Source organism: Amphiura filiformis, chromosome 4 (assembly GCF_039555335.1).
Source record: "Amphiura filiformis chromosome 4, Afil_fr2py, whole genome shotgun sequence".
Taxonomy (NCBI): Eukaryota; Metazoa; Echinodermata; class Ophiuroidea; order Amphilepidida; family Amphiuridae; genus Amphiura; species Amphiura filiformis.
The window spans coordinates 66,235,356-66,250,853 of NC_092631.1; the positions used below are offsets into that span (position 1 = coordinate 66,235,356).

The following is a 15,498-nucleotide window of genomic DNA, read 5'->3' on the forward strand; positions in this document are numbered from 1 at the left end:
ACATATTTCTCTTCAAAATGAATCGGATATTCTCATCAAAATGACAAGAAAAGAATCAAATTTGATTAAAAAATGAATAGGTTCTTGTCAATTATTAAAGTTTAAGCTAACATAATTTGCACTTGAATGAAAACATCCATTATTTCATTCTGTTGAATGCCAATAGTGAGTCTCCCCCATATTTCTACTTTTCATGTTGCTCCGGTTATTCGTTAACGAAAGTATTTATACCTAAAAATAATTTCATGCTGACATCTACAAAATTTATTTATCAGTTGAACAAGTTCACCCTCTGCATAAAATTCTTTTATTTTGAACATGTTGAATGCCAATAATCCCGCCAATAATGTACCTCCCCATGCATTGTATTTCTACTTTTTATGTCACTCTGGTTATTAAAACTAGTACTTTATTTTCCGTCTTTTAAGTTAGAGATGTGGCGATCATACTATTAACTCAAAATCAAAATGAAAATAAAATCTTCTGAAAGTAATAAAATATCTATATTATAAAGAGTATACTATTAATGAAAAATTTAGGCCTAAAACGAATTAGACATATAACAAATCAAACTCAAATAATTTATTTTCAAATTACATACCTTAAAATCTTCTGAAAGACAAACGGTTTTGTCTCAGCCATTTATTAATTTCTAGAATATGCCGCAAATACCACCTTAAGATCTATGCATGACGACATCATAAACTTTTTTTATTGTCATTGCAGGCAGTAGGCCTATTTAATTATTTTACTGCTAGCAACATTTGGCATTTATTGAACATTGACTTCAACGTATACAACTGTATACCACCATACCAGGTTCAACCAAGTTAGCAGATAAAGGGCAACCAGTTATTGACTTTTCTCCTGGTAATTGGTCAATAAGCAAACACTCATGGTCTGAGCAAATAAGTCCGGGCGATTTGTATTGCACAGGGCTCAGTGCTAAGGTAAATATATTTTCTCTTTATCGCCTGCCTAAGTTTCCCCATTTAAGGGATGGGGTATGAACGTTTGGACAGTATTTATTGTGGGACATTAGAGCACATCAGACATGTTGAATTGCATTCTGAATACGAAGAATGTCCTTTTGATATAAAATAATTTTGATTTTTTGAAATTCGCAAATGATGATTTTTACTTAAAGTGTATGTAGGTGGGATGAAAAAGCCGACGATCAATTGAAAATTTTGACCTTTCGTATTGAAGATATGGATCTTTTTCCCAAAACACAAAAAAATTAGGTCATTTTGGGAAAAAAATCCATATTTTCAATATGAAAGGTCAAAATTTTTCCTCCCAGCTACATACACTTTAAGAATATGTCATTAGATTTATAAAATTTACTTCGAGGACTGTTATATATCAAAAATATGAAAAATATCAAATTTTAATAATTTGTCATAAAATTTGTAGGCCTATTACATCGTGATTTTCAAAAAATGAAAATTATTTGATATCAGAAAGACATTCTTCGTATTAGGAATGCAATTCCATATGTCTGATGTGCTCTCATGTCCCACAAAAAAATACTATCGAAACGCCCATTCCAGATCCCTTAAGTACTCTCTTTAATTTACTCAAGGTTGTGTTTGTATAAATGATTCAGTTATATAAACACAGCCTCGTGAAAAGGTCATGTTGACATAAATTAATTGACTGTGTGGTATCATTAACAGATTCTATACGCTATAGCAGAACAACAAGCACATACAGGCAAGTATTTTGCCAGTAGGGGCCTATCAATAAAACTATAATGAGGCTATTAATGTAGCCCAACTGTACGTAGGCCTACAATCTGGCAATACCGCTAAATCTTAAAGAAATGAAAAATATCTGTTGCAATTTTCGGATTTGCATAAAAGTAATTCTAGTTCATCCAAGTTGTAAAACAATTAGGCCTATTTCTTTTAATACAAACACATTCCTTGGTAAGACAACTTTATAGCACTGTTAATGAATATCAACATGAAGTAGTAATGACAAATTTAAATGTACACTATCGCCTCTGTAGTTTCCTGATTACATAGACAGCACGATTATTTTATTTTCATTCTGCAACCACAGATATTGGAACTGCCAAAACCCATCGCAATAAGGGACCGCTCAATATTTACAGGGGGGCGGGAAAAATGTAGGGGGCTATGTGATTTTATTTTTCCTGATAGGGGGGGTCAGGTGAAATTTAATATTAAATTATTCACTATGATTACCGGTATGATTCACTACAATAGGCCTATTTACCTCATATTTGGCCATTTTAGCCACAAAAATGTAAATTTTTGCGCGCTTCGCCCGAATCTATTCCTGCACCATATTTTGAGTTTAGCTTCAACATGGCAACATTTTTGTACCCTTCGCACGCATTTGTGTCATAAACTTATTCTCTCACCAAAAGGTGCTGGATTCACATAATACCCTTCAAGAAATTTTTCCAACCACCTCATGTCATAAAGAAATCTACGCCACTGTTTATCAGCACATTAGCCATGGCAGGGTGGCAAGTCAGTCCCCTCTCCTGCTCAGTCGACAGATGTATTGTGACAAAACTTATGCATCTTCCTTTTGGTCTATTTTAGACCCTAAATTAACCCCAGTTTTTTAGTATCAAAATGTCAAATTGCTGTCCAGGTAATGTTCTTTTAGTAGCAGATCAGTGGGACGATTTGGAAATTTTGCCCCCCCCCCCGGCTCGGTGACTCCGATACATCTTTCTTTGAATTTTAGCATTGAAATAGCATATTTTCTGGGGACAGCTTGGAAAAAACTTGGATTACAATTGTGGGGAGAGGGGTGTCTTCTATACGAAGAGCCAGAGGTGGCATGTTGCCATGCCCAGGGGCCATCAAAAGGTGAATCCGGCCATGGTATACCAGCAAAATGTATTTCTCGATGTGAGGGGGGGGGTACGTATTTTTTTTTGTCGGCACAAATAGGGGGGGGTATGTAATTTTAGATGCTGCTAATAGGGGGTTGTGAAACTTTATGAACTCAATTTTGAAATCCTCCCGGCCCCCCTCCCCTATAAATAATGAACGGTCCCTAAGGACGAAAATTATTAGAGAACAAGCATCACTTCCAAGTCTTTTGTGGTACTCTAGGGGGTTAATCCCCCAGAATCTCACATTTGAAAAAAAAAAAAAAGGGCCTCATCGTTTCCTCGAGCACTGTTGGAGAAGACCGAAAACTACTGACAATGCTAATTTTACATTGGAAAAAAAAAAAAAAAAAAAACACCTCCCTCCCTCATCAATTCATGAAAATCCTCTGGACGAGAACCAAAACATTAATTTTATACGGCCTTAAACTAACCCGCCATTAATTACATAATAATTAATTAGGCCTAATTAATTAATTTAAAAAAAAATAATTAAAAGGGTATTTCGTGATCCACAGCATCATCCCCCCACTTTTCTCAAAAAAAGTTGAGATTTTTTATATCACTGGAAACCTCTGGCTACATAATGTTTTTGTACAAAAAAATTCTTGCCGATTTATTTCGTTTTTTTTAATAGCAAAGATATCGTGAAATATGAATTTCGTTCTGAAATTACAATATAGGCCCTATTGTCTATGGAGCAGTGTAATGCACATCTACTCGCAAACGCAATATCGGAATCAACTGAAATTTTGGGAATAAGCTTTTTTGGTGGGTATCTACTGACAAATGTCATAAAAAGAGGATGCTACTGCTAGGATCACGAATTTTTTTTAATAATCAATCAGTCAGTCTGTCAGTCAGTCAGTTTGTCAGTCAGTCAGTCAGTCAGTCAGTCAATCAATCAATCAATCAATCAATCAATCAGTCAATCAATCATGCAATCAATCAATCAATCAATCAATTAATTAATTAATTAATTAATTAATTAATTAATTAATTAATTAATATTAATTATTAATTAATTCATTTTTTAATTAATTAATTGATTTTTTAATTAATTCATTTTTTTAATTAATTAATTGATTTTTTAATTAATTAATTTTTTTTAATTAATTAATTGATTAATTTATCAATCGACGGTCTCTGTTTTTTACTTGAACATTGTAAATGCCCGTGTGGTAAATAAAATGACTCATCCCTAAATTCTCGTGAACGTAAACAAGTTTTGGCTGATTTCCGTGGGAGGAACCAAAACAAGAAAACAAGATGGCTTCTTCGTTGATCGTGAATGCTGAAATGTTTCGGCAAGTTTTACGTGAAAATGCCCCATTAAAGTGGGCTCTAGGAAGCATGACAATCCTGAGCCTATTTTTCTACAAGTAAGTTATCATGTCAGTTATTGCTGCCAATGACAATATGTCGGATATAATCAGTTAAGGTCAAGGAAATCATCGATGGTGACTGGGTACTGTCGAATTCGGCAGCCAAGCCATGATACAACAGGGCTACTTTTTAGTATAGCTAAAATAATAGTTTCTCGATCATGAGAGCTCAGTAGGCACGCAATGACAATTGCGTCGGCGTGCAACGCCTACCACACACGCTTTGGGTAGCGTATAGCGCTGCATGTCCTGTGCGTGCACAATCGGTCGCGCTATCGTGTCATTCCACTATTTAGGTATTCAATGTATTAGCTCGTTCACAGTCATAGCGGTTCCGTTGTCCCACTGGCCTATCTACTACACGTAGATTGCATGGCGATCGGAGTGTTATCGTCAGAGCACCTCGGACTATTTAGGTATGAGAGGGAAATGTCAGTTAACACATTTGCTAGTCAGCCAAAATGGAGCTAAACCGGCAATACAAATTTACATTGAAATTTAAAAGAACCGCTTGCTCGAGTCAAGGAAACCTACATAAATATGTTGTCTACACTTGACCCAAATATATGAATTTTTTGGTGATGAGAGACTCGCACATGGAATTTCAGAGGGATTTTGATAACGGGTCCTACTCTGCCATGTTTGGCTGAGTAACGGTGCATGAACACGGTCTTTTGTGCCTATGTATAATATTAATCACTGTCTGTGTGTAATGCATACTCCGGGAGTATAATCCGTCAACTCAGAAATTTATATTTATAAATAGACCTCGGAAACTGGAGGTATGAGAATAACAATGTGTGTATACAAATGCTTCTTTGGCACGCCAACTGCTGCATAGTTTGTACTTGCCGAGCGCACCACGCTCTTATGCGTCACATTTTTAACACGCAATTCATGTGACAATGCCACAGATTTGGTTTGTACTTGAAGCAGTGTAAAGTGAAACCTTGTAACTTGTCGTTACCAACTGTGCCAAGTTATGTATGCAATCCTTGTTGTTGTTACCTGCTGCGGCAAGTTATGTGTGCAATGTACACAAGTATCTTCATTTATCATAACATTGGATACTGAGTTACAAGGCGCAATATTTAGATTTTGCATTTAAGCTTATTTTACCCATTTACAGCTAGCCAACAACTTGCAACTCTACTTTCTCAACACTCTTTCACAAACGCTAATGCCCAATATGTATTGTGCAGAAACTCAGGCAAATTATCCATGTATGGATGTTTTCATATGAGTCTTGAAAATAGTACAATACGATGGTTTCTTCCCAACTTTTTCAAAACATGCCATTGGTCAAAATATAACCCCATTATTCCATTGTTGTTTAGTGGGGCAAAAGTGAGAAATGTGGGGAATGAAATGTCATGGTCAACTGTCACAAACATTTGTAAACATTGAATAAGTTTGGTATGGGCTTCTTGCTTTAAAGTCTGTTGTGTAAGTTGTTTGCTAGTAATAATATCAACCTTTGACGAGAAACATCACATATTTACTGTGTTAAACACACAAATATTTGCACACATTTTCATAGTCATAATGAATTTATTTTCTTCTTCTAGTTACATTCATATCATAGCCATTGGCTGGGCTTTCTTGGCTGGAATTGGATCATTTCATGTGATCTTCAAACAGTACTCAACATTACCAAACCTGCTAATTATGTATGAGAGAAAGAAGAAACAATCAACAAAGAAGAAGTCTCTAGCAGAAATGAAGTTCCGTAGAGATTGTCCAGTTTGTGGAGACACTAATTGTACAAGACATAGGTAATTGTGCTATTCCAGTTTTCACTGTTTGTTGTTTCTGATTTCATAATGTAAGGTTATGTATAACATCTTTCTTTCCATGGCATACAATCTTAATATTTTACTGATTATTCAAATTTCATAAATTATATCGTTATGAGAATGGAACACTATTGTAAGCGCATATAATATAAGCACTATATAGTCTTGCATTCTGCAATTGGTATTTACATGGATGCATAATGCACATATATAACAAAGCAGATGCAGTGTCGGCACCAGGAATTTTTTAGGGGGGCAAATCAACAAATTTTGATATAAAAATGGATCGATTGAGCCCATATTTATTGGTCGAGCTATGAGTTTTAAAATATTGGACGAGACGTAATCGAGTCCAATATTTTAAAACTCATAGCGAGACCAATAGTTAATTCCCCCATGGTGCCACTACTGACCAGAAGGTTAGAGATGTGGTCTGATTTTTTATGTTCTGTTTTTTATTTGATGCCTATCATCAAGACAATATGTTTCCAAATTTTAAGTCGTATTGCTCCAGCAGTTTTGATATGAGAAGCAAAAACATGTATAACAATGCCCCAAAGAATAGTACATACACTTCTGGTGTGGTTAACACAATTCACCATGTTTTTGTTCACAACATTTAAACCAAAAATATCTTGGGCGTTTAATGTTACTGAAATAATGAGAAAATTATGAGCTTTCTTGTGATACCAAAATCTCAGTTTTGATGAAGAAATATGGTGATGAAGCTGTCAATCGAGTCACAGACCTTGAATTGTTTTTGTTCAATTCTGTTGTAATAACTCCTATTATTTTCAGAGGAGAACTGACATTAACCAGCATCCAACCCTGGACAGATCTACGTATACCAGAAAGAGTAGACAAAGCTCTAGCTGAGGTGAGAACTGTATAATTATTACTTTGATCAGCTCGTAATCAGCAGGCCTTGTAACATCGCGGATTAATATCAAAATATTTCATTTTGAGAATTTTCTTATGACATCTCGCCACAAGCATATCACAAATTATTAATTCAAGTCCTATACTTTGACAAACTTGTCTTTTCTGATTGCATAGTTCTGCAGGGAAAAATGTTATGCACCGCATAATTGACTAATATACTTTTTCTGAATTACAATGTTGTTTTCGTTAAAAATGAAGTCAAATAATAGACCTTGTGTGAATGATTATGATATGTGAAATTAGTGCCTGATATTGCAACTTACAAAATTTTACCATTTATTTATTTTTCAGTTACTTGAACTAGTGTTGAAAGAATATGTGTATTCCTGGTATGGGTAAGTATCATCCTTTTCACCTGTCTGTCATCTGAACATTTAAAGGACGTCTCCGGCAAGCAGAACATTATGCCTTATACGTAAGAAATAAATGATCAAGCATCAATCACATGGTTTTTTTTAAACAAACTCATGGTGACCATAAAAATGAAAAAAAAATCATCCGTCTCTCAACGTACGATATTCAAAATTCCCGGGCACCAAAATTGTAGAGTGCAATGACGTCCCAGTAATACAATGAAGGCTTACGACAATTGAGAACAAATAACCATTACACAATTTTGGCGCAGGAATTTTGAATATCGCGTATTGAGAGCCGACTGTTTTTATTCGTTTTTATGGTCAATATGAGTTTGTTTTAAATAAAACTAGGTGATTTGTGCTTGATAATTATTTAACATATAAGGAGACTCCCTTTAATACTCATGACCATTAACCCACTCTGCATCCCCACGCAACCCACTTGCGGCCTGAGAGGACTTCTACCGCTTCTTTTGCAAGAAACATAAGAGCCTGCTCTCTTGGTCACCAAACACTTTGCATTATACCTGGGGTACCATCCGGGGTTGGGGGAGTACTCAAGTTTGGTTTGGGTAGGGATGTGCCACTGAAAATTGTGGACCCATCAATATACCAATTTTTTAAGACATTTGGATCCATCGATATACCAAAATTAAATATTTTTGGCCAAATTGAACACAAATTTTTACAACTTTTCCCCAAATTTTTGAGGAAGTTAAAAAATTTTTGGCTGCAGTGAGGCAAATTTGGGCTATTTTCCGAAAAAGGACCCATCCATATACCAAAAGGTGTCATTGATATATACCAAAAGGCTGAAAATGCTACCCATGTTTGCGGCACATCCCCATCTCGCCATTTGTACCGAGTCCCCTCCTGGGGTACCATACCCTTAGTAAGGATCCCCTACCAGGCAGGCCAGCCTGATGTACCAAGCAGAAATTTTACAAAACAAATGTTAATTTTGTATTTTGCAGGGATCTGAGTAAAAATGAACAGTTTGTGAATGAGTTGAGGACAGCCTTTCGTTTTATGGTGGCAGTCATCTTACGTAGAATACGGGAGGTAAGCATTCACCAAAGAATAGGCTCATTTTGGTAATAAACCTTTTAGCAACTAATCGGAAATAATTATGAGATATTTTGCTTCATAATCATAACAGAAATAATATGATATGCTTTTTATGTGTTTTATAAATAACCTGTTTATTGCTATGCAAACTACAGACTTTTTATGAGGCTAAGTACTGTTTTAAGTGGGTCTATGCTTAAAAAAAGCTAGAGGTACACTGTTTTGGTCCCAAGAATCCAAAATGCAGTTTTTAGAAATCCTTATCCCCTATTTTAATTTCATCATCATAAATGTACAGCTTTACTTGCTCAAGGCAGTGGGAAACAATTTGTTAATAGAATGGTAGTATGTGAAGTGAAACTTCCCATGCTTGCACACAGTGTGTGTAACAAGACATTTGACATTGGCATATTCAATGGAGTGCAAACTTGTTAGAGCATTTGCACAATATGGACATCCTCCTTGGTACCTGTCACATTGATGGCTTGGTCGGGACCTTTGTATTTTATACATAAACTAATACAGACCATTAACCAACTGGCAAAGTCCCAGCATCATCTGTCAATGAGGGTCAATCGTTCCAAGGAGTGCGACATACAAAATTGCTTTCGCACGTACCGCATATTCTTAAGGTCTTTCACATACACGCAAAGACACACAACGCTATATTGCGTAACACGAAGGAACACAACTCTGGCATGATTTGTTAGACACGCAATTGAATGATTGGCCCTCATGAATATGCGAGAAATCTCAACATACAAAGCACAAGGACTTTGTCTGTTGGTGAATGGTCTGTATCTCTTTAGTCTATGGTTTTTATATCAACAAAGGTCCCACCATTGGATTCAACACTGAAACAATGTGATGGTATGATTAGCGCATATTTTCAGTCAACTACGAAAGTTTCCAATCCATTTCACATGCTTTGAGTAAGGTTGATGTGTACAAATAATAAATCTTAAGGTGCTACTACACCCCTTGAAATTTATTACTTTTTTTGCATTTTTCTCATTTTTCACAAGCGGTACGTTATGTATGATAAGAAAAGAGGTACAGCTAGAATGTACCTCATTTCTTCACATAATGATCCCTTGTCTTGAATCACTGAAATTTCAGTGAAGTAATTTGATTCCTTGCCCCTATAATATACATAACTTTTGTTACCAGTGTATAGTTATTTTTTGAAAAAATTGCAAAATTAGTCACACCTTAAGCATAAATATTTTGATTTGACCATGCAGGTTGATCTTCCAACCGTAATAACTGATAAACTGATAAAAGCAGCTCTTGCTCATCTGGATGTACATCTAAGGGCACAGAGAAAAGGTAAGACATTCATGGGATTGGATTGAAGAGCTGAAATTCCGCCATGTTTGTATGCCTTTCATGCAGGCTGAAAATAGTGGCATACCTAAGGATGATTTGACTATGCGCATGGTAAACTTTGTTTTTAAAGCAAGTGGGATGGTGGGAGATTTATTTGTCCAGTTTTAAGCCATTTAACCTAAAACACTGCAGTGTACTTCTTAATATTAATACATTGATCTTATATGAAATGAGTCAATGATGCCAATAATCATATTCATATTTCCAAAGATCTAGCTGTTCTTGAGTTATAGCAGATATATATATAAAAATGAAAGTTTTGGGCATTTTCCCCATCCAAGAAAAATCATGCACATGATGAGGCAGAAATGACACCCCTTATATTAAGCATTGGGATCTTGGTAGACCAGGTTAAAACTGAGCTAAGTACCACTTGGAGAACCAGAAATTCTCATATGATTTATCTGGACCAGTTTTGCATGGGGAACAAGAATTTGTTGGGTAAAAAGCCCGTAACCTGAGAACTTTTCCGTGAGGGCGCTTTTTTCAAAATGGCCGCCAAAATCCAATATACATGGTTAAATTAGTCACTTTAGGGCATATTTCACCAGATTTTGGATTTTTATTGATAGCAATAATGTACTACTAAGTCAGGTTATTAATATGAAAGTAACAGGAGGTCACAGCTGAGGGCGCTTTTTTTCAAAATGGCCGCCAAAATCAATGAAAAGCATGTATATGGTTAAAATAGTCACTTTAGGGGCATATTTAACCAGATTTTGGATTTTTATTGATAGCAATAATGTACTACTAAGTCAGGTTATTAATGGAGGTCACAGCTGTGGGCGCTTTTTTTTCGAAATGGCCGCCAAAATCAATGAAAAGCATATATATTGTTAAATTAGTCACTTAAGTGGTATACTTCATCAGATTTTAGATATTGTTATTGATAGCGGTAAAGCATTACTGGGTCAGATTATTAATACAGAGGTAATAGGATGTCACAGGCGAGGGTGCTTTTTTCAAAATGGCCGACAAAATTGAAGGAAAGTGTGATATCAACGAAAAAGCATCAGGAAATGTTAAAGTTGAAAAAAAGTAACAGCTGTCTTTGACTTTTTGAACTTATAATGAAGTACTTCAGGATGGTAAAGGTAGATTCTAATTTAAAATGGCGACAATGATGACTACCAGAATTGCCTTTATGTATTAAAGAAAACCCCAAAAGCAACTTGTAAACTAGAATGCCGCAAAAGTGTTGCTTACAGTGTTATAAATTGTCAGTTTTTGAATGGTTTCACTGATGCATTTCTCTTTGTTTTAATCCTCAGGATCACTCAAATGGCTATTTTCTGACAAATCTTCATAGTCATTCTCTACCAATAGTTCTTGGACGCCCTGAGGCATTACCGTTTCAACCCATTTAGGTTCCATGTTTTCGTTCCACCCATTGTCAACAATGTTTCCACCATCGTATACAGTGTCATCTGCTGTCTCCACTCTCTTGCAATGAAATTTGTGTGAAGGATATGAAGCGCCAGCGCCTGCTTACATGGTGGTAGTAACTTAAGGATATATCTGCAATCTTTTTATCTTTTAAAAACTTTCGATCAAAGATATTGTATCTTGCTTCATTGACATCTTTGCCCTTCACTCCGTATAGAAGTGAAACATACTCCTTCTAGCTCTTTGTATAAACTTTCTGACGGAAAATCTAATACTCCAATGTTGCAGAATGTGTCCACAAACTTTGGCTTTGACTCCAGAAGCTTCCAGCACTGATGTTTTCCCTGCTGAGTTGTGAGCTGAGTTGTAATCATTGCCAGTGAATGTGTGAAATCCAATCAGGGATGACTTCTGAGCTGCTGTTAAATCAATATCGCTCAATTTGAAGGCCTTCGTGTCACAAAACAAGATGCTATTTTGATTCCCGATCTTAGCAGTAATCAGGAAGAAGATGACACACAGGTCATCTTGCATGCAAAGCATGCAGTGAGGAATAACAACGAGGGTATTCTGGGTATAGCAATCATCCGTTCACATGCGGGAGACATAGACATTGCAGTCATTGCTTTATCCCATTTCATTCATGATGGAGACAGAGTAATTCTGGACACATACACTGGCAAATACAGGAAGGCATCTTGGAGTATTAGATTTTCCGTCAGAAAGTTTATGCAAAGAGCTAGAGGAGTACGTTTCACTTCTATACGGAATGAAGGGCAAAGATGTCAACGAAGCCAGACACGATATCTTTGATCGAAAGTTTTCAAAAGATAAAAATGTTGCAGATATATCCTTACTACCACCATGTAAGCAGGCGCTGGCGCTTCATATCCTTCGCGCAAATTTCATTGCAAGAGAGTGGAGAGCAGCAGATGTCACTGTATACGATGGTGAAAACATTGTTGACAATGGGAGGAACGAAAACATGGAACCTAAGTGGGTTGAAACGGTAATGCCTCAGGACGTCCAAGAACTATTGGTAGAGAATGACTATGAAGATTTTTCAGAAAATAGCGATTTGAGTGATCCTGAGGATTAAAACAAGAGAAATGCATCAGTGAAATCATGCAAAAACGGACAATTTATAACACTGTAAGCAAAACTTTTGCGGCATTCTAGTGTACAAGTTGCTTTTGGGGGTCTTCTTTAATACATAAAGGCAATTCTGGTAGTCATCATTGCAGCAATTTTAAATCAGAATCTACCTTTATACCACCCTGAAGTACTTCATTATAAGTTCAAAAAGTCGAAGACAACTATTACTTTTTTTCAACTTACATTTCCTGACGCTTTTCGTTGATATCATACTTTCCTTCGTATTAATAATCTGACCTAGTAATGCTTTACCGCTATCAATAACAACATCTAAAATCTGATGAAGTATACCACTTAAAGGCCCTTTCAGTGATTTCACAGGAACATTAAAAAAAATGGAAATTTGTCAGAGTTGCTTAGAAATAAAGAATAAGTCTACAGAATTTCATTAAACCATTTTTCCCCTAAATATATCGACAAATTAGTCTAAAACAGAAGTTTTAGAAAGGTTTTCTACTTCAACTCAGATCGACTCGAGAAAATCGAGATTTTCAGTACAGTGCGCCATTAATCGACTGGAAAAACTTCCTAGTCCAGTGTTTCTAACACGGGGAAGTAGAGTCTAAATTGATTTAAAACAGACGCTTAATTTTTGTAGTAGAAAACAAAATCAGCAATTAAAGGTCACCGAGTCAAACTAACGGTCAATTCAAATATGAAAAACAGTTAAAAGCTGTTAAAATTGTGTATTTTGTTTAAAATAGTAGCTACTGATGTAATAAGTAGTAGAAACAATACATAGCGCGTGTTGGTGCGATGGAGAGTGAGCTTCTTTTCGATCTCGAGTCGGACTTTTTGTACTGTCAGTATCAAAAGTCCAGAATCATGCAAATGCTTTATTTTGTCTAAAATACACGGCTTTCGACCGAACCACTAGCAGGCTATGTTAGCACATCTATGCCAATTACAAAGGTACCAAAATCTGAATTTTGATGATTTTTACGATCGTCCGGATGAGCAAATCACTGAATGGGCCTTTAAGTGACTAATTTAACATAAAATATAATGCTTTTCATTGATTTTGGCGGCCATTTTGAAAAAAGCGCCCACAGCTGTGACCTCCTGTTACCTTCATAATAATAACCTGACTTAGTAGTACAATATTGCTATCAATAAAAATCCAAAATCTGGTTAAATATGCCCCTAAAGTGACTAATTTAACCATATATATGTTTTTCATTGATTTTGGCGGCCATTTTGAAAAAGCACCCTCAGCTGTGACCTCCTGTTACCTTCATATTAATAACGTGACTTAGTAGTACATTATTGCTATCAATAAAAATCCAAAATCTGGTTAAATATGCCCTAAAGTGACTAATTTAACCATATATATTGGATTTTGGCGGCCATTTTGAAAAAGCGCCCTCACAGAAAAGTTCTCAGGTTACAGGCTTTTTACCCAACAAATTCTTGTTCCCCATGCAAAACTGGTCCAGATAAATCATATGAGAATTTCTGGTTCTCCAAGTGGTACTTAGCTCAGTTTTAACCTGGTCTATGGGAAGTCTTTGACTCTGATACTATTTACAATACAATAAGAATGTTTACTTTCATGTAATTTCAGCCAAATGGGGAGAAAATGTTGAGGAGCTGACAATCAAAGCATATGGCAAAAATCGGCATGTAGTCATGTGGAATAGGGAAGCTGAGCTGGAATATTTACGTCATCTTTGTGAGCTGTTGTTTCCTATCATTCTGTCACCACAGGCTCATGATAGTCAGTAAGTAATATCTATTGTGTTTCCTGTGTCACACATTCGGCAAGAATTTGAGTAATTATTTGTGATTTGATTAAATCATATCAAGTTGTAATTGATTAAAGATTACTTAGTACTAGAGCATGGTGACCTAATAATGGTTAAGGTGTTTGAATCATGACCGCGAGGTTGTGGGTTTAAACTATGTCAGGACCAACATGTTGTGTTCTTGGGCATGACATTTTAACTTGCTTGCTCCACTCCACCCAGGTGTAAAATGGGGAGCTGTTAGGGATAGTCAATTTGTCATACTGTACCAATATTGTTGGCTGCCAAATGGTATACTATATCCAAGTGGCAGCGGAATAAATGTAAAGCACTTTAATATTAACCGTTTCATTATTGATCTAAGGCACTATAAAAATACCCTTTACTTTATGCACCATGAGTGTCTTTTGGTAGGTAGATGCCGGCAGACAAGTTGTTGTTGCTGTTGTTGTTATTGTCATCATCGTCGTCGTCGTTGTTGTTGTCGTCGTCGTCGTCGTCGGAGTCGTCGTCGTCATCATCATCATTATCAATTCACAGTGTATAAATACACATAAATTCACAGTGTATAAATACACATAAATTTTTTTGTCATTGGATAATATTTTGTGCGAAGCAAACTGTGGACTACCATGTACTTCAATGTGTAGTCTAATATATAAATACTTGCCAATGGATAGTTTCTGGACAGTCAGCCGGAAGAGAATGGCTTGGGGAAATAGTTCTTGGAGAAATCTCTTTTATCAATTGTTTTATTTTGTATTTTCAGGAGCACAAGGACCTTTGTGAGAGAAGTATTATCTGCATCTGTTATCATGAATGCAATGGATGTCATTGCTAATCCTGTGAGTAAAGCATTATAGTGTGTCTCCTCTCAATTTGACAGTTGTTGGATTTCCCAGTGGTATAGGTCACCCCGGTCATCCGGGTACTTATTTTACATGACGCTACAGTCGGCTACACTTACGCTTTTCAACCCACAATAGATCGTGCAGCTGAGCGACTACTTGAAGACTTGTAGCAGAGCTCATTCGGTTGTTTACGTTCTGTTTTGACCTCGAATCGAGCAAATTTCTCGGCCGATTTCGGTAAAATAAAGGTTAAATACTTGGCGAAAATTGCATTTTATGTGAAGCTGAACACATGAACATGTAGAGGAGAGTCTTTATTTTTGTTGTTGGCTGGAGGCCCCATGTCGAGAAGTTAGTAGTATTTTGCCGATTTGAAAAGGGACAAACCACAGAAAACTACAAATTTGACTTCTGAATCGGATTTGTTGTCAACGGAGGTCAACGGCTTGTGACGTCACTCCGGGGTCACCTATATTTGAATCAATGTGTTTATGTGGCGGTTGCATCACCAGCATACAAACCAACCGCTTGTTTGGTGTGTATCAGG

At 36.2% G+C, this 15,498-nt stretch overlaps 1 protein-coding gene across 2 annotated transcripts in view; it reads left to right on the plus strand.

Moving 5' to 3' along the window:
• The first annotated feature begins 4,125 nt into the window (after nucleotides 1–4,125).
• LOC140151225 (sorting nexin-14-like) overlaps nucleotides 4,126–15,498 on the plus strand; it is a 40,703-nt gene continuing 29,330 nt past the window's right edge. For both annotated transcript variants that reach the window (XM_072173490.1, XM_072173491.1), the window contains exons 1-8: nucleotides 4,126–4,260; nucleotides 5,832–6,038; nucleotides 6,858–6,936; nucleotides 7,293–7,336; nucleotides 8,332–8,419; nucleotides 9,670–9,754; nucleotides 13,920–14,076; nucleotides 14,870–14,945. In XM_072173490.1, coding sequence (XP_072029591.1) covers nucleotides 4,148–4,260; nucleotides 5,832–6,038; nucleotides 6,858–6,936; nucleotides 7,293–7,336; nucleotides 8,332–8,419; nucleotides 9,670–9,754; nucleotides 13,920–14,076; nucleotides 14,870–14,945 — 849 coding nt within the window. In that variant the 5' untranslated portion in view covers nucleotides 4,126–4,147. The remainder of the gene's footprint in view (nucleotides 4,261–5,831; nucleotides 6,039–6,857; nucleotides 6,937–7,292; nucleotides 7,337–8,331; nucleotides 8,420–9,669; nucleotides 9,755–13,919; nucleotides 14,077–14,869; nucleotides 14,946–15,498) is intronic.